Source organism: Phaseolus vulgaris, chromosome 8, assembly GCF_000499845.2.
Source record: "Phaseolus vulgaris cultivar G19833 chromosome 8, P. vulgaris v2.0, whole genome shotgun sequence".
Classification (NCBI taxonomy): Eukaryota; Viridiplantae; Streptophyta; class Magnoliopsida; order Fabales; family Fabaceae; genus Phaseolus; species Phaseolus vulgaris.
In genome coordinates this window covers 56,877,041-56,895,187 of record NC_023752.2, presented here as the reverse complement: position 1 = coordinate 56,895,187, position 18,147 = coordinate 56,877,041, and the positions used below count along the sequence as shown (strand labels likewise).

Here is an 18,147-nt window from a genome sequence, read left to right as displayed (position 1 = left end):
AATATGCATAAAGTTACATATTTTCATCCATTTTTCAGCAGCAAACTGACCAATGATCCCATCCATATCCACCCAAGTCAAACTACAAAAAACTTATCAATGTAAACTTCCCAAAAAAAAATATATACATTCAAAATTTATCCCATAAAAAAAAGTCCCATTGATGCCTCAGGCTATTTACCATTCGTCTTATCTAGTAGAATTTCATGAAAGTGTTTGTTTTGGGGAAAAAAAATGTCACCTTGGGACCTTTGCATCCTTCTCTGCTTCATGTTCATCAATACCAAATATATTATGTCTATTATTAGACTAAAATTGTCTCCTTGGCTTTGCATCATTGATCATTGGTGCACCTATATTCCTTTCAAAGTTCAATTGTAGCTATAGTTTGAGGGCATATATGATATAGAAAACTCTCTCATAGCTTGGATTTGTTTTGAGAATCCGCAAACAGAGTATATCTGCAGAAGAAACAAAACCAATGTCCCTGACTAATATTAAGATTAAGTGAGAGCAAACAAAATATTTAAGCAAAAAGAAAACAATTATACATTGTGTATCCTTATTGTGATTTTCTTTATAGATCTTAATCAATAATAAGGTCAAAACACCATTCAACATAAGACTACTTAGCCAATTTAAAATCTGTAAGTTATCAATAACCATTTTTTAGTTGTGTGAACAATAAATAATTCTACTATGTCAAGTTTCACATTCTTAAACACAATGTTATTTCTATGTATATGTATGACACATCTTTATATATATATATAGACACACATATGTATATGTACTGTCAAACCGTAAATATACATATACATTCGAACTCAGATGTTTACATATATATGTATTAATTGTCGAATTTATGAGAGTTGAGTATTCGTATACCTATCTGGCATTTCGACATCTGAGCACATTACATTTCTAACTTTTCAATAGTGTGTGAAACCTAACAATATTATTAGCAAAGATCACAAAGTAAACATGCCAGAAATTATCGCCCATACAACTTAAAGCCCAAACAAATAAGTGAATTTCTCAAGGTAGAATGTAATGAAATTTGAACCCTAAACTATATAGTCAAATCTAAATTCACTTAAACATCGGAGCACAATTATAAGTATCCTGTTGAGAAGATTGAAGATCTAAGAACATCGAAAATCCAAAAACATCGAAAATCCAAAACGATCGAAGATCCCTAAACCCGAAGGAATGCACCAAAAAAAATAATTCGAACCTGTAGGAACTATATATATATATATATATATATATATATATATCACCAATAATCCATCTTTCTCCTTGTTAGTGTCATCCTTCCATGAACGTTATTAACAATTTAACATGCACAAATGGAAAATGTTAACAAAGTAAGCAACTTGCGAATATGAACTATTATTGACAAACATTCCATTAGACACGAATCCGAGTTCCAACTAAAAAAGTTTCCTAGCTAAAACACTAGGTATATTGGTTAAATAAGCACTATATCTAGCTAAGATTTTCACGCATGTGGGTAGAGAATCCAATGCCCATTTTACAAACAAAAGATGCCCTTGCCCTTCAAGTGCCACACGTCAAGTAATAAATGTAAATCTATGATTGCTCTTCCTTCTCTTATTTTATGTTATTTTTCTGTCATAATTTGTTGAAAGAGAATTTCATCACTTATTGAGTGAATAACGAATATTTCCATTACAGAGACATAGTGTTATCTGCAACCAGATTCAAAGGCTTCAAAGTGAAGCCACGTAAAGAACCACAAAAATGCTACTAACGTGGTGGACAATCAAATATTTCTCAGTAAGCAATTGACACATCTTCAATTTAAAATACATAATTATTAAAAGAATATTAGATACTAAACTGGGTTGAGATAAATTAAAATATAAACTATAGCAAAGTTAAACAATCCTATCTAAATAAATGATTCCACTTTTGGTTTTATTATTGCGTCTTGTAGCTATGCTAAAATCATGCATGCATTTTTAGACAGTTACCATATGTGAGGGAAACGATAGAACACAAGAAAAAGTCTTTATCTTCTACTTACAAATATTCTATCTTGCTTTTCCCAAATTCTAATATCATCATACAAATCACATGCACTACTACTTTTGACCTTTCTTGCCCAACAAGAATCTTTGCTAATTTACTTTTCGTCTGTTAAATAGAGAACTTGACGAACATCTGAAGCCCCACAACCAACACCTAGCTAGGTTTATGCCATGGCTTATTACAGATTTCTTGATGTGTTCTCATGGATTCAAAACAGTCCACCAATCTCAGAATGGAAAACAGATTCCATGTCTATGAGCATGTGTTCCACAAACTCATCTCAACCATCACTTAATCTTATCATAGCAAAAAATCACCACCAATCCTCAAGTCTCTCTTTAGCCATTGTGGCAGATTTCAGCATCCCTATATCTCTTTGGACCTCTAAACCTTTCAAACCTAACACCAAAACCATGAGGTTAACAGATGGTGAAACCATTTCCAATCTCCTTGTTAATTTCATACAAGATATCCTTCATTATGGCTCCAACAAGAAGAAGGTTTCCTATATCAAGTTTCCCAAACTTGACTCTATTTCTAATTTCCAAGACATTTTCAACCTTGCTTTCCTCACTCTCTTGTTCCTAGTTTGCATATACGAAGCCCCTTCTGATCTTCGTTATAATTGTCTCAGCACTTTGAAAGAACAACTGGCAGGGTGTGAGTCAAGGCAAGCATCGAAGCTACTAATGAAACTCTTGGGTTCCAACTTAGAAGAGCAGTGGATGCGTTCCGTGAACCTTGCAATCACAAATTGGATTGTGGAGCTCCAAGAAACACATCCCAATGGTCACATCACCTTCAGAACTCCATCACCTCTATTTTCTTATGCATTCTCAACAGGTGGGTTATGGAAAGTTCAATTATACTGCCCCGTCATAAGCATGGATGTTGTGAATGCAAACAACCATCCACCTGACAAGAGACTTCAATTCTCTCTCAAATATCAACAACTTGAAGGCGTTCTTCAATTCAACTACAAAGTCATAATGAAAGAGAAATGGGTCGAAATCGTGGTGAACATTGACAACATAAGGTAATTAATATGAAGGTGTTTTCATTCTTCGTTTGTTTTTTTATCATGTTGAACTGCTGAAATATTTACGCTTCTGTGGAAAGATGCGATGTTTTGAAACTAGTAGATGACAGTATGATGAGAGAGCGAGGAGCAGGTGCAGCTGAAAAACATTTTCCTTCAAGAATCTCGCTGCAACTAACCCCCACGCTTCAACACCAAGTGTTGAGTGTATCAGTTGGGAAATCCTCGGAGAATCCGGTAATAGAGTTTGGAGTGGAGAAAGGAATAGAAGCCTCGTTCGATCCACCGAACCCTTATATGGGACTCAGCGTATCGGCAGGAGAATCCACAACTGTGAGCTTAAAGCCGTGGAAATTCGAAGAATCTGTTAATGGGTACAGTGGAAATTTGAACTGGTTTCTTCATGATAGCACCGATGGGAAGGAAGTGTTCTCGTCAAAGCCTTCAAAGGTTGCGATGTTTAACCCAAAGTCATGGTTCAAAGACAGGTACTCAAGTGTTTATCGTCCTTTCACTAGGCAAGGAGGGGTTATTTTTGCAGGTGATGAATATGGAGAAAGGGTGTGTTGGAAAGTGGATAAAGGTGTTGTGGGGAAGACGATGGAGTGGGAGGTAAGAGGTTGGATATGGTTAACATATTGGCCTAACAAGTACAAGACATTCTACCATGAAACCAAAAGATTCCAGTTTAAAGAAACAGTCTACCTCAAAATTGCATAGTTTATTGAATCTGTATCACAAATTTATTACATATCATATTTTTCATTTTTTTCTACCACTGATTATAACAGTAAAGAAAATAATATACTCAAATTAATGGCCTGTTTTATTTCTCACACACACAATCACCCTACAAAAATTTAATTTTAATGATGAAAAGTGATTTTTTTTATCTCCCTTTACTCTTGATTATTACAAAGCAAATGAAATAAAAACTATTTATATATTTATGCTGTATACTTAGATTTGTAGGAATAAAATTAACTTGTTTTTAAAACTATTTATGTTATGCAAATATTACTTAAAAAGTTGCACAATTACTTTTAGAGAGATTGGATCAATATGCATGTATTATATTAAATAATAAATTATTTAATTAAAAATAATACTAAAAAATTATAAAAAAATTATCTTTTATGGAATATTATACATGATTTCAAATAATTTACTTTATACCTTCTTTACTTCCTAATTTTCTTCCTATAGAAAAACGCGTTTCCTCTCTACATATTATATTAGACTTTCGTTTTTTTTGGGGTAAGTCTTTATTAAATTCCTTCCAGATTAATTATAACTAGCATTAATGTATGACACAACTCAAATCTAAACACAACTTACTTACAAGGTTAATTTTAATTTTAAAAATAGGACACAATATAATGGTTCTATTCGTTTTTTAATTAACCTTTAAAATTTACAAAGATAATATATATTATATTGCATAACATATTTTTACTTCTAATTTTTTGAATCATTTCAACCTTGCACAGGTTTAGTCCGGTGAAATATCCACTATCAACTCGTTCTAACTAATATGTTAATTAGGGTTTCTTGAAAATAATAATAATAGTAATTTTAAATAACACAACACATTTTACCAATATTGCCAGTAAATAAGTTTAACCAATTTTTTTAAAAAATTAAATTATGCCCTAAAATAATATCTTGTAAAAGTTTTCTTTCTCACAGAGATTTATCGTACAACTTCTACATTTAATTATTTTCTCAAATAACCATACACCCTTTGAAGAAATTAACATAATTAAATAATCACCTGTTAAAGATAATTAGTATGTATAGATGACATAAAATTAAAATTAGAACTTAATAATTAGCAACAATTAAGGATGTAATGACTATATAATTAATTAAAATGCAGCAGTTAATAAAGTAGATCCAAACCTAGTTGTACAATTAGCACTCCAAGAAGATGAGGACAGACAAAAAATGACGTGTAAGTGTGTAACCTTGTCTCCAATGTATCTATGTATGATGAATACAATGAGAATGAGGATGCCATCCATCATCATGACCCATGAAGTGAACCATACATGTGATAAAAATATCTCAAAACAGTGGCTGATCCAAAAACCGTGTTCGAAGTGGAGGCTCACGCGTGTCACGTGTGCAATGCTCCCAACACCCAAGTCGACGTCGTTTTGGCTCCCACACTCGCTATAAATACCCACCCACCTCCGAGTGGATAAGCACAAACTTTGACACCTATTATCTATTTTTCTTCAGTGGTCTCTGTTATCCTTATCCTGTTTGTTTGCAATGGAAGTGATCTCTCCTTCATCCACCTCCTCCAGATTGAATCCCAACGCTCCAATGTTCGTGCCGCTCGCCTATCGGACGGTGGAGGATTTCTCCGACGAATGGTGGAATTTGGTTCGTTCCTCCGCGTGGTTCCGCGACTACTGGCTCCGCGAGTGCTTCCAAGATCCCCAGTACCAGAACGAGCTTTTTGATTTCGACTTCGACTTAGATCTGGGTAACTTTCTACTTCCCATTTTTCGTTAATTTTTTTTTTTTATATTTATGTTTTCAATTAATTAATTGTTTAATATTAATGGATACAGAAGAAGAAGAAGAAGAGAACGAAGGGGAAGAAGGAAAAGAGGTGGTGTCTTTGGGGGTGCTCAAATGGCGAAGCTCTGGAGGAGGTTGGGCCGAAGCGCCTAGGTATGTTGAAAAGGCCCCAAAGTTCGTCAAGCCCAAAGTTAGTCCTCGGGCTATTCACCAGCCCAGGTAGATCAGCTAGGCCCATCACCGCTGTTCATGTACATAGATCAGCTAGGCCCACCACCACTGTTTATGTACATACATAAAAGTTTCAGTCTCGTGGCTTTAGAAATTTCTTTACATTCTCCATTTTCATTTTCATGTTGTTGTAATGTTTCTATAAGATAAATTTAGTTTCTTTCACAGTTACAATTGTCAATCATGCATCTATTTTCCAGATCTTAAGCTTTATAACTGGATTTTTTTTTCTTGTTTTAACCAAATTATCATTGAGAAAGGAGATAACAAGATAGTATTATGATTTATCAGGGTGTGACTAATTAACATATGAATTTCATGTTTATAAGAATGTTAGAAGATATTTTTCAACTTCATTTTAATTTTTCTTTTGTTCTTTACTTAATTATTTTAAAAAGTTAAAAAGTGTGTATGGAAGTATCAAGTCAATTACACGTCATTTTGGAATGTTTATGGCAATTTTGAATAAATAAAAGGCATGATTAAGAACATACTAATAAGTGAACCAAAAAGTATATATTAAGTTTTTTTATATAATATTTTAGAAGACGATGAGTTACATAGTGATGTGGGTCAACAACTGATCGTAGATTTGTAGGTAAAAGAGGTAACTCAGAGTAAGACACAATACCCTCTTTGGCTTTTTGGTCAAAGAAATGATATTTAGATAATGCAATTCATATGCATTGCAACAAAGGAAGCTTCTTTGCAAGTGGTATATTAGTTTATATTTGTTACTTTTTATACAATTAAAATTTTTAATTGTTTGGTGAAAACTATTTTTTATTATCAATTCGTATCTATTCATTTATTATTTTGAAATAAAGGTGAAAATATAACACATTTAAACTATAAAATAATTCTTAGCAATTAGTAGAAATTGGTCACTTACCAACTTGATGAGTTTATAAAAAGCAATACACCAAAATAATTCTTAAAATTACGAGTACTAATTAAATTAATCTTTGGAATTAAAGAAAAAGAAACTTCAGGTTAAAAATTGTTTAATATAAGTTATTTTTGTTTTCACTGCTGCAACTTGATAATATCTTGATTAAAATTAATTGATATTCATAATTTTATGAATTAAATTGACGTATTAGTTTATGTTTGGAAAAGCATTTCTTGGTCAATGTGTCCTTGGGCTTTAATGAACTTTTGGAATCTCAGGAGTGAGTTTTCAAACTTTTGGTTGAGTGCATAATTTTCAAAAATTACTTTTAATCCATAAGTAATAAAGACAATGTTTCTTCCAACCTATTTTCAATATAAGTTTAAACACCTGCAAATGACAATCTAAATATAGCTTCAAAACATGTTTGGATGAACATCATTTCCTTTTTCATCTTTATTTTCAAAATAATAATTGATAATTTTTTTAGAACAAATTTTTAACTAAACCTTTTTATCAAAAAAATTAAAATGTATAACACAAATATAAAATTGTAACAAATTATTACACATCTGACCAAATATATAATTTTGACTAACTAAGAACAACAAGTGCTTTGAAAAAGTGGACTTAAATATCCCAATAGGACTACTCATTTTTATCCAACATCCATTACCCTGTTTTCTTTAAAAGCACCATCTGTGACTTCCACCATTTATCTCTGAGTTTTTGGTTTTCCAGCATAAAATGCTTTGTCAACTTTGCCAGATTATTTTCATGACCATCAATATGCTAAGCTAATTTTCAATTGAACCTCCCAATTTTAAAGTTATGTATAAAGTAGATAACTGCAGCTGTTATAACATCTCATCAATGTTTTGCTTGTACTTGTAAGTTGTATCATGAATTCATCTGCAATCTTGCATATGCTTTAATACACTGCTGGTTTTCATCTACACTCCTTCATTTCTTGGTTTTGGTTGATACTTAAACATCATTTGTATATTTAATAGAGATGTGTGTTACATCATGAGACAAACACAGCAACAACAATCACGGTTACTCTTACTATTGCTATGACAAGTTATATTACTCCCTTTTTGTCACTGTAAACAATGTTAAACAATCAGACTGTATACAAATAACTAGAATAATTGTTTTTATTGATCCCTTCCTTCATTTGATGTCTCTCTATCAGGTGTTTCTGTTCTGAGGTAAAGGTTAAGCATTACAAAATTGAAATGGAACTATAACTATACCTCTTCAAACTCTACATATCTGATAGAATTTAACTTCACTCGTGTACACTATAATTTATCTCCTTAATTTAGATGTTTCTTGAGGAAAAGAAAACTTGAATTCAGCAATTGGGTTGAGTATTTTCCCATGGGGTTGCATTCTTGCCAATCTTCTGAAGAACCCTAATAACTTCTTCCGTTGTAACATCACCTGTAACGATGACCTTGTTCAACTGTTTGTCCACGTTATACGTCTCAATATCTGCAAGGCCACACACAAATTATTCATGGTAACCAAGGGATCTTCACAGAAAAACTGAACTGTGAAGTCTCTTCACACATCAAGTATGCGACAAAACCTTGATTAGACCTATGTAAACCTGATAGTTATACATAGTGACAGTAAACTTTATCTTATAAATTAATAAATCAGTGAAAGTAAATTTTATCTTATGACAGTTTATTTAATAGGATTTAACTTAATTTGAAGGCTTAAGTAACTTTTTTTACTTAAGTTCTTTCTTATTAAGTAAAAAAACAAAACATGGTATATCTAGTTATATCATTGTGACCTTTGGAAATGAGTTACTTACCTTCAATCTTCTTGATGGCCTTAAGAATTTTTTTGATACACTCGTCACAGTGTAAACCAACCTTCACTTCCACCACCTGATGACACAAAACGATGACACAAAACAAGAAAGTTAAATGAGTTTCATTGCTGTGCCATATATAGCTGAAAGCAAAAGAATGAAATAGGCAAGTAGTAAGTTTCTTACATTCGCCATTCTAATTATCTGTGAGTGGAAAAATGACAAAAAATTAAAGTTTCTGATGTTAGAAGCCTAGAGAAGGTAGAAGAAAGAAAAAGGGTAGGGTGTTTATGTTAAACAGAGTGTGATGAGTTGCATCCATATTTATATGAAAAAGCATGCAGTGAAGAATCTGGTTCTGCATTTGAAAGATGGAATCCTTCACTTTGTGTGAATGAAAGGTGCATCAAACTTTATTCCAAATTGTTGATTTGGGAATTACTGGCTTCCACTCATTCGATAGGGTTGGCAACCACAATCTCCCTGTTGGGTTTGGCAAAAAACAAGTGAACAGAGATGGAAGAGGAATGCAGCAAGCAACTATTAATTTCTGCAGCTTTCATTTGTCAACTTGTATTGTTCGGTACTATTCGGTACGAAGTCAAGACCAATTAGATTAGGTTGACTAGACACCATGTTCAGTGAGTGAGGTTAATCATAGTACACATTTGAAACGTAGGTGAACATTGTTCTGTGACTTCAATTGGGAGATTGTTGGGAATGAAGCCAAGACCAATTGGATTGGACTGACTAGGCACCATGTTTAGTGAGTGAGCTTAATCATTGTGTGTGCAAGATGATAGAATGAAAATCTAATAGTTGTCCGTGTAAATATAGGTTACAGTTGACGACGAATCACGATAAATCTTGTATTGTTTATTTTCTTCAGTTAATTCGTGATTATGTATGTTGGTTTCGCATGAGTTTTTTTCATATATAACAAAAATTTTATTTCATTTCTTTGGATAGAACGGGTGGAAAATGGAAGGAAAAAAAAAAAATGAAAAGTGAAGATATATATTTCGATTAATAATATGAGAATAAAAAAATAGGTGAAAAAATTACTACTAATACGAATCCTTATTGAGTCCTTATTGATTAATGTGTATTTTTACTTCTTTCATCTCTATATATGTACCAAGACAACAAAATAATATATTTATGTCTTTTTTTTTCTCACATCTTTCATTCATAGTAAACAGTGAAAATAAACGAAGCCTTATATACTTATTCAAATATATCTAATAAATCCAAAATCAAGTCTACAATTTAAACACCCAAGCATACACTTCAAAAAGAAATTATCACATTTCAAGATTTGAAAAGTGTTTATTAAAATATTATGCTTGAATAATGTTGGGTCTAGTTAACAATAATAAGAAAATAAAAAAATAAAGAAACTATATTATAATAATAAAAATTATACATAATTATGTGAAAAAGTAAAACATTTGTTAATATATAAAATAAAGACAACAAAATAACCATTAACACAAATATAATTAAGTACACTACAAAAAATAGATGGAAAATTAAAATCAAGTCTTTCACAGCACATTTTCCTTTTCATTTGAAATGATAACCTTGCTTTGTCGTTTTCCCTTTCTATCAGTAAAGTACCAACAATTATTATTTTCAAACCTTTTCCTACCAACTATCACCACTTTTCCTTAAATAAATTGTGAAAGGACACTATTAAATGTTAAATGGTCACTCTCTTTTTGCATTAGAGTTATAGATATCGATATTCATATTCATATGTATCCGTTTAATTTAAAAAAATTGTTAAATTTTTAATAATTTTAGTATAACTCTAACATAATTAAAAAAAAATATATAGTTAAAAATTCAAATTTATTATATAAATTTTTATTATGATTAAAAAAAAAAAAATTCAACAATCATAAAAATATCTTTTTTTAATCATTTATATATATAAATTTTTATTATCAATTTATATAATTTTATAATTATATAATATATAAATTCGTCTTCATTTACATTTTAAAAATTTTACATATTACTATATTTATATTCATATTCATATTAGTATAAAAAAACAACTTTAGTCATTGATATTAGGAAGTCTCAAAAAGAGTCTTTGATGACAACCAAACCGTATTTTAAATTATCACTGACAAAAAAAAAATCTAATAGATAAATTTTAAAATATTTTGAATAAAAATTGTAGTAGTTTGGTAAATTTAGCCATCAAAAGCGTCACCAACGTTTTACGTTAAACCGTTGACGAGCACCTTCACAGTTCCTTCCCAACAACATTATCAAATCAGAAGAAAGTAAGAAACAAGGCAAGAGCCAATCATAGCACGCCACCTGTCTTTTGGTGCACTTTCTCTGGACCAATCCCAATTCCTGATTTGTTCTCGCCCCTAGATTTTTTCCCCATTTTCTCAAAGTTTCAACCTTTGATCAAACTCAATCATGGGGAACGCCCTGAGGTTTCTGTACGGGCATTGCTGCAAGCCCACTGCAGCTGGTGATTCTGATTCACTTGGACCTCACGGCGTGTCCTCTGCCACCGTTGGTGTATCAGCACTTGCCCATGATCTCTTTCACTTTGACATCACCTCCCAGGTGCATGCATGTTGCTCCCTTAATCCTTTAATTAGGAACTCACACTTTCTCTAATTCTGTGTTTCAGCTAATTTGGCATGTTCACTTTGTGAGGTTTTTATGCTTTTCAGCTAATTTAGTATACTGATTTTGTGAGGTCTTCATGTTTTCCCTTTTGCAATCTTTTAGGTTCCAGAAGGACTCAGCAAGCATGTTGTGTCTTCTAAGAAGGCCCAGGCTAATTGGTATGTCACCACAGTCCTTATACTAGCATTCTGATTAATTTATATAAAAAACTTAATTTGTTTTATTTTCTTGCTAGTGATTATTGAGAAATTTGCCTTTGAACTATATGTGCCCTTTCTGTTCCTTACAATTTTTTTGAAGGTATAGAAAGTTAGTAGATGCTTGGAAAGAGGCAAAACCCCCTCCTAAGACACCTGAAGAAGCAGCTACACTTATCATTCGGACATTGAAAAGACACCAAAAAGCAGATGTTGAGGTTTGCATGAACTTCCTAACCTTGAATTAAGTATGAGAGCACTGGAAAAGACAAAGCTCATTGTGGATGAAATTTATGTTGCTTAATTTATAGGGATTGTTGGCTTTCTATGGTCTTCCTCCACCACACACCCTTGTTCAAGGAACTATTCAACCCCCGTCAACTTTGCCTGATGGAGTTCAATTTGAAATGCACACCTTGCCTGTAAGAATAACATTTCTATGCAGTCCATAAAATAAAATCATGTGTACTTGTGCTGAAAATGTGGTTTTTGACAAAATGACATGGTTCATCATTATTTGCAATGGGACTAGGTTGATGCAAAAGCAGTGGCAGATGGGGATACCGTAACAGTGTATGTTAGCACAACAGACCCCAGAGAATCAGCATTTGTCCCTGGCAACGTTCATACAGCAGCAGTGAGAAGATCAGAAGCACGTGCCCGAAGGAACTTTGAAGACGCTGATGCATTTCACAAACAGATAATTGATTCAGGATATCGGTTGGTTTGTAGTTTCCCAACTTCTTATGTCTATGCTTCCAACACTTGATATTTTTCTTCTAATTGTTTGGTTATTTAGGGTGATTCATATTCAAAACGAGGAAATCCTAGCTAAGAAGTATAGAATTCGATTAAGGTAATGACCAAACAAGCACTAGTGGTAGAATGTTAAGTTGTTGTGGAAGCCTGTAATGAACTCTAGCAATAAAACAGGGGTATTGATGCACCAGAAAGTGCAATGCCATACGGAAAGGAAGCTAAAGCTGAACTGGTCAAGATTGTTCAAGGAAAGCCTTTGAGGGTCCTTGTTTATGGAGATGATCGCTATGGTCGTTGTGTAGGTGATATCTATTGTAATGGCACTTTTGTACAGGTAATCATTTCATTGTTTTGCTCTCAATCTATACATTTATCATTACTTTCTAAGTTTCTCATTTTGATTTTCATTTGTGATTAGGAAATCATGTTGAAGAAGGGTTTAGCATGGCACTACACAGCCTATGACAAACGGCAGGAACTAGAAACAGTAAAATTACTAACCAATGTTATGGTTCTTTCATTATTTTTCAAAGTTATATGTATCCTAATTTTTCTTAAGTTCTTATCTTAGTGGGAAAAACAAGCCAGAGCAAAGCGTGTTGGGTTATGGGCTTCAAACAATCCTGAAAAGCCATGGGACTGGAGAAGAGAAAGACGACAAGCTGCATGACAACACAAATTCAGTCCAGCAGAATTACCAGAGTGCCATTGTCAGCAAATTCTTGGGAAAAACTCAAAACAAAAGGCCCTTCATTCAATATTAATGTATCATATTTGACAAACTGTGTGTATAAGCAAAACAACTGTGAACTAACTGCATATATTTTTCAATGGAATGCTTTGAACCATTGACAAATCTGATGCACATGGTTTTTTTTCTTTTTTTTACAGACAAATCATTGTAATGTTGATCAAGTGTTGTACACAAAAGGTTGAGACAATGAGGCTATTTTGCGCGTGGGATTTGAATGTTACTTCTGTGAAATATTAATTATTAATATAAGATTTTGAAAAGTGAAGTGGTAAGTAAATATAAATTAAATGAAGTTAAGAAATTACGTAACTCACTCAGCCAACTGAATTAGATTTTCTTAACAAAATATACAGATATTAAATATTACATGATATTATTATTAGTCATGAACGAATACTTATTAAACATGTCTATTAAAGAAATTCAATGTAATATAAATTATAAAATAAAAAATAAAAAAATGAATTTATTGAATAGATTCTATTGAATCATTTAATCCAATTTAGAACAAAGTTATATTCATATACATATGAATTTACTTGTAATATTAACATCATATTATCATACTTTTAAAAGTATATATTTGTGAAATTACAAAATTTGAGAGGGCTATGCTTTTTTATCTTATGGAGACATCTTCATATCATATGATGACATGCTTAGAAAGAGAGATCTTGTGGTATCTTTCAATCTTTAGTGTTACAATTTTTTTTTATCACCTTTTCTTGTTCATTTGCTACTATGTTGTGAAATTAGTTTGAGTGTCGTTAGTGATGCAATTTGGTAATTTCCTACTTTTGTTTTTCTAGGATTCTTAGAATCATTTGGTAGCAACCATGTTTTTATCTAAATTCACATAAGTAATTGTTGAAATATGGAATAATCGCATTAGTATCAAGTTTAAAGATCAAAACATAATAAAAAGAAAATCTTTTTAGTAGATCATCTCACAGAAACATTAAGCAAGGGTAATGCAAATTCCTTTATAAAAGAAATTAAAATCATTAAAGATTTTGTTGCTTCTTGTCACTCAAGAAAGGAGGTTAGTATTGTACAGGTTTATTCAATTCTTCCAGATTTTTGTAACTCTTTCTCTAGTGGCCCCTTTTCTAACTTTTTCTTCTTTTATTTAAGGTTTAAGAATGTTGTTGATAATTGATATTGGTTAGTTAGATAAGGTAGTTAAGATTACAGCCAGCAGAGTGGTACTTTACCATTATTATTTTTGATTAAAAATATGAAATCACAATATTTATATTTTAATGGTATTATTACCCACTTCAACATGCTATTTTATTGATAAAAGCATGTTAGTTTAATGTATTTATAAGTATGCACTTATGAAATCACAATATCACAATATTTACTACAATCTAATTAATACTGAAACATCATAAATTTGAATAGTCATTCATTCATATTGACTTGACCACTCTGTAATCCAAACAAAACTAATTTATTGTTTTTCTCTCTACAAATTTAAATCAAACCAATCATAATCAATATAATTACAATGCTAATTAAACAAAAAGCCAAAAATCTATATATTCAAACCCCTTTAAATGAGACCATATTCAATTTTAATACTAAAATAAATTGATTGTATTATTAAAATGATACATTTAAATCAGATTGTTCTGTCTCGTGCCTGCCCCCCTCCAATATAATGTATAAAACCCACCTTTAACAAAAGATGCTGCTTGTTGTGATTGATAACATCACAGAAAAATCACAGTGAAGCATTCATGGATATATCTTGGATTGAACAAGCTGTAAAAGCATAAATTGTACAAGCAGGGAAACTCAACAGCAGTGAACAAGTCATTTGCCAAATACAATTTGGAAAACCAGGCCTGGTTGTGCATACACCATATTTATTTTAACTCTCACAAGAAGGAGCACGTTAAGATTTAAGAATGTACAATGTTCTTTACAACCATTTCCTCTGTCGTTGAAATCATCTCATCTTCGGGGAAAATTGTAAAGAAAACCTCAAAAAAGAAACAAAAGGACCTTGGTTTCAAGCAGACATCTACTCAATTAATTACACAATGTGATTGAATTCAACATCTAGAATGTACTTCCTAAAATAAAATTCAAGACTGATATACACTGTGAGAACTGAGTGGATAAAACCATGAATTAGGATATACTAAGCACAAAATTTAACGGACCATCCCATATAATGCCATGTTTAGCAGTGCCTTTTACCTTCAGGGACCAAGAGATTCCCTTTGTATTAATGGTGGAGTAGGTGGGTTCATTGGATCATCTTTACCTCTTTCAGAAGGCTCTTCTTTTACAGTAGATAGTGGTCTCTCTGGACTACGATATTCCTTCAAGAAACTGCTTGAACTTAGAGGACTAGATGGCTTGATCATAGAAGGGGAAGAGTTGTTACCCAAAGGAGAACTTGTGCCAGATGCCACATCTTCACGAGGCAAAGGTGACATTGGCTGTTGGTCACTACTATAAGAACCTTCTTTCCTGCATAATTTGTCTTCTACAATGTCATAGCTATTTGCCGTCCTTACTTCTTGAGCAAGAGAGCACCAGCAACAACATAGCCAAAGTGTGCAATCAGAAGCTGAAGGTTTGCCAAAACAAAAGTTATAAGAAGGCAGATTGAACCTTCTTCTCATTTGGATCCTCCAAAAGCCACCATAAAGTGCACCAAAAAAACAAAGAATGATCCCAGTAGCTACTAGGGCCTGTCTAACAGTGTCATTTTCAATATTAACAGCAGCCAAGGTAAAAATCCAGAAGGGAGCCATACAGAACAGCATAAATGTAGCAATGTGAACATACATGTTTCCAAAGCCAAGTCTCTCCATGTTCCAACCAAAGACACAAAATGTACAGAAAAGTGATAGATATGCTTGCGAAATGTCATTCCAAATGTCAAGTATTCCTCCACTCCACTGTGGTGGTCTATTTTCAATAACCCTCTGTTGCTGTCTGGATGCAAATGAATATTTCTTCTGAAATGATTTTACTCTCAGCTGATCTAGCCTCGGAGCAACAGAATCTTGAACCAGTGCTTCTTCATCCATCTCAGAATTATAATCTTTACCTAAAGGGCTAACAATGGCATACAGACCAGCGACTGCAGGTGCACCAATAGCAAAAGATATGCATATTCCAACTCCTATGGCCGGGCGGTCAGATCTTTTATATCCCCAGTTTAGACCACAAAGTGCATATTGAGCAAAACAATTCAAATTAAGGAGAATGATCACTACCATCATGTGTGCCCACTCATGGGGCTTATAAGTCCCATTCTTGCAATACACCTTTCTAAGTTTTGAGATATCTTGTGGACTCCACCTGCACAGAAGCACAAGGTGGTAGCACCTCTTTGGATGCTGGTACAAACACATCAGTGTAAACAGTGCATTGAGTATTTGATTGTTCACTTCAAACCATGCATTTCTCTGAGACTTCCTTGGCAGCACACCATTCAACATGCCAGTCATGACAAGGAACAAAATTGCACCTGAAACAGCAACACACAAGATCCACACAAAAAGGGCCATGTTTATTGGGTCCCTAATCCATTCAACACACATCTTCTTGAGTGAACCCCAGTCAAGTTTCTTAGCAAACATGCCGCTGAAGCGCTCCCTCAAGCGAAGCGAACTCGGTGAGGGCACAGCCTGTGAAAGCTGGTCCTTTTCTGTTGCAAGCCGCTTGAATTTGGCAGATGCAGACCCAAACTTCAAGAAGTTGATCCTATTGGGAATAAAACTCAAGGTGCTCTGGAACTTCCTCTGAGGGTTTTCATTGCCCACCAGTGTTCTTCCAGATGTTGAAATATCTATGGAAGCAAAGTCATTTACTTTAATTCCATTAGAATCCTCAATTTCATCTTTACCATTATCAACTGAAACCATTCTGATATGAAGCCTGAGCCTTCTCAATCAAAAAATCAGAACCCTATAATCAATGGTAGGAACAAAATCAGCGAGGATAAGAATAGAGCATTTGTGCTAAATTTTCAAACCCATATCAAATTTCATGGGTATTCATTAGCACAGAGACAAAAATTCAGACTTTATTTAATATATGGGACGATGACCTAGGAAACAGATAATTATGCACTTTAATTAATTAAAATTCACACCCTAGAACAAAAATATCAACTGACAGATTACAAAACTAATTCAAATAACACCAATAGATTCATCTAGGAAAAGAGAAAAGAAAAAAAAAAAAAAAAGAACAATAACATCAAAGGTTGGAGGTATGAGGCGTTAAGAGCAAGCAAGTAAAAACGTACCTGTAAGGTGACAAAAAAGGAAGAAAGCGTTTGAATCCAAGGAAGAGATATATTCTTTATAAACCTCACAAGCAAATAATGAATCTAAACTCTGGAAAGTGCAAACTGTACATCGTAAAACAAAGAAATCGCATGTAAAACGAACGAAAGAGTTGTTAGTTTCTCAGCATCTGGTCAAACGGACCGCAGAATGCCAATTCCCTGAGAAGTGAAAGGAGGTAAACGTTGAAAATATTGAAAATTTATTTGTTTGGTCGAAATTGAAAATTATATTTATATTTTCTTCCGACCACCATGACAACATTCATCCTGTGTGGTTGAGTCAAAAAGAGATAATAAACAACGATATATCATGTGTTTTTTTGTCATTTAGACAGTAATAACAACATTAGTGAAAATACTCAAGAAAAAGGAGTTTTCTTTCAAAAAATAAGGAAAATTTGTATTATTTATTTAAATAAGTTAAAAGTTTTTTTTTTCTTTTTACTACTGTTTATTTAAACAACACAGGTTTACTTTTTATTTATTTATTTATTTATTTATGTTGCCATTTTTTCTTCCTTAATTTACTCCACTTTTCAAAATTCAAACAGAGCGTTCCAAGGAAAATTGAATTTATCTAGAAGCTTATCATTCTAGAAGGGAACCAACCAGCCATTACCGTGACAAATACTCTATTTAATATCGTGTCTCTTTTTTTTCGTTCACTCATTTTATTCAATCTTTATTTTTCACAAAGCTGGTGAAACAATCCAATAAATTAATATTTAAATTATTTTTAATTTAAAATATTATTATATTAGTATAATAAATTATCAAGCAGATGTTATTTAATTTTTCGTTGTCAAATAATCTTTTCCTTTTCGTAAACTTTACCATTCTTGATTACGTGATGGTTGCTTTTTTCCTGCCCT

The 18,147-nt window shown here is 32.6% G+C and overlaps 5 protein-coding genes across 6 annotated transcripts; 3 read left to right on the top strand and 2 right to left on the bottom strand.

Annotated features, from left to right (window-relative positions):
- The first annotated feature begins 2,142 nt into the window (after nucleotides 1-2,142).
- LOC137823960 (uncharacterized) lies at nucleotides 2,143-3,920 on the top strand. Its single transcript, XM_068629345.1, has 2 exons — nucleotides 2,143-3,094; nucleotides 3,178-3,920. Exons 1-2 carry the CDS (start codon nucleotides 2,229-2,231, stop codon nucleotides 3,815-3,817), a joined length of 1,506 nt encoding a protein of 501 aa, XP_068485446.1. The 5' UTR covers nucleotides 2,143-2,228; the 3' UTR covers nucleotides 3,818-3,920.
- An 838-nt stretch (nucleotides 3,921-4,758) lies between these two features.
- Nucleotides 4,759-6,041, top strand: LOC137823959 (protein EARLY RESPONSIVE TO DEHYDRATION 15-like). Its single transcript, XM_068629344.1, has 2 exons — nucleotides 4,759-5,591; nucleotides 5,680-6,041. The coding sequence occupies exons 1-2, from the start codon at nucleotides 5,375-5,377 to the stop codon at nucleotides 5,850-5,852; spliced, it is 390 nt and encodes a 129-aa protein (XP_068485445.1). The 5' UTR covers nucleotides 4,759-5,374; the 3' UTR covers nucleotides 5,853-6,041.
- Nucleotides 6,042-7,894: 1,853 nt separating this feature from the next.
- Nucleotides 7,895-8,905, bottom strand: LOC137826898 (heavy metal-associated isoprenylated plant protein 45-like). Its single transcript, XM_068633056.1, has 3 exons — nucleotides 8,770-8,905; nucleotides 8,584-8,659; nucleotides 7,895-8,252 (listed from the first exon to the last, which is right to left on the bottom strand). The coding sequence occupies exons 1-3, from the start codon at nucleotides 8,776-8,778 to the stop codon at nucleotides 8,113-8,115; spliced, it is 225 nt and encodes a 74-aa protein (XP_068489157.1). The 5' UTR covers nucleotides 8,779-8,905; the 3' UTR covers nucleotides 7,895-8,112.
- Nucleotides 8,906-10,826: 1,921 nt separating this feature from the next.
- LOC137823958 (staphylococcal-like nuclease CAN2) lies at nucleotides 10,827-13,174 on the top strand. 2 transcript variants are annotated; one of them, XM_068629341.1, is made up of 9 exons: nucleotides 10,827-11,178; nucleotides 11,347-11,402; nucleotides 11,545-11,659; nucleotides 11,753-11,863; nucleotides 11,974-12,161; nucleotides 12,241-12,297; nucleotides 12,375-12,534; nucleotides 12,619-12,687; nucleotides 12,772-13,174. In XM_068629341.1, the coding sequence occupies exons 1-9, from the start codon at nucleotides 11,026-11,028 to the stop codon at nucleotides 12,868-12,870; spliced, it is 1,008 nt and encodes a 335-aa protein (XP_068485442.1). In that variant the 5' UTR covers nucleotides 10,827-11,025; the 3' UTR covers nucleotides 12,871-13,174. The 2 variants fall into 2 exon arrangements, with proteins under 2 accessions (XP_068485442.1, XP_068485443.1); XM_068629342.1 differs by having other exon boundaries at nucleotides 12,760-13,174.
- Nucleotides 13,175-14,792: 1,618 nt separating this feature from the next.
- Nucleotides 14,793-17,589, bottom strand: LOC137823957 (uncharacterized). The gene is made up of 2 exons (XM_068629340.1): nucleotides 17,234-17,589; nucleotides 14,793-16,890 (listed from the first exon to the last, which is right to left on the bottom strand). Exon 2 carries the CDS (start codon nucleotides 16,845-16,847, stop codon nucleotides 15,168-15,170), a length of 1,680 nt encoding a protein of 559 aa, XP_068485441.1. The 5' UTR covers nucleotides 16,848-16,890; nucleotides 17,234-17,589; the 3' UTR covers nucleotides 14,793-15,167.
- Between the last annotated feature and the right edge of the window lie 558 nt (nucleotides 17,590-18,147).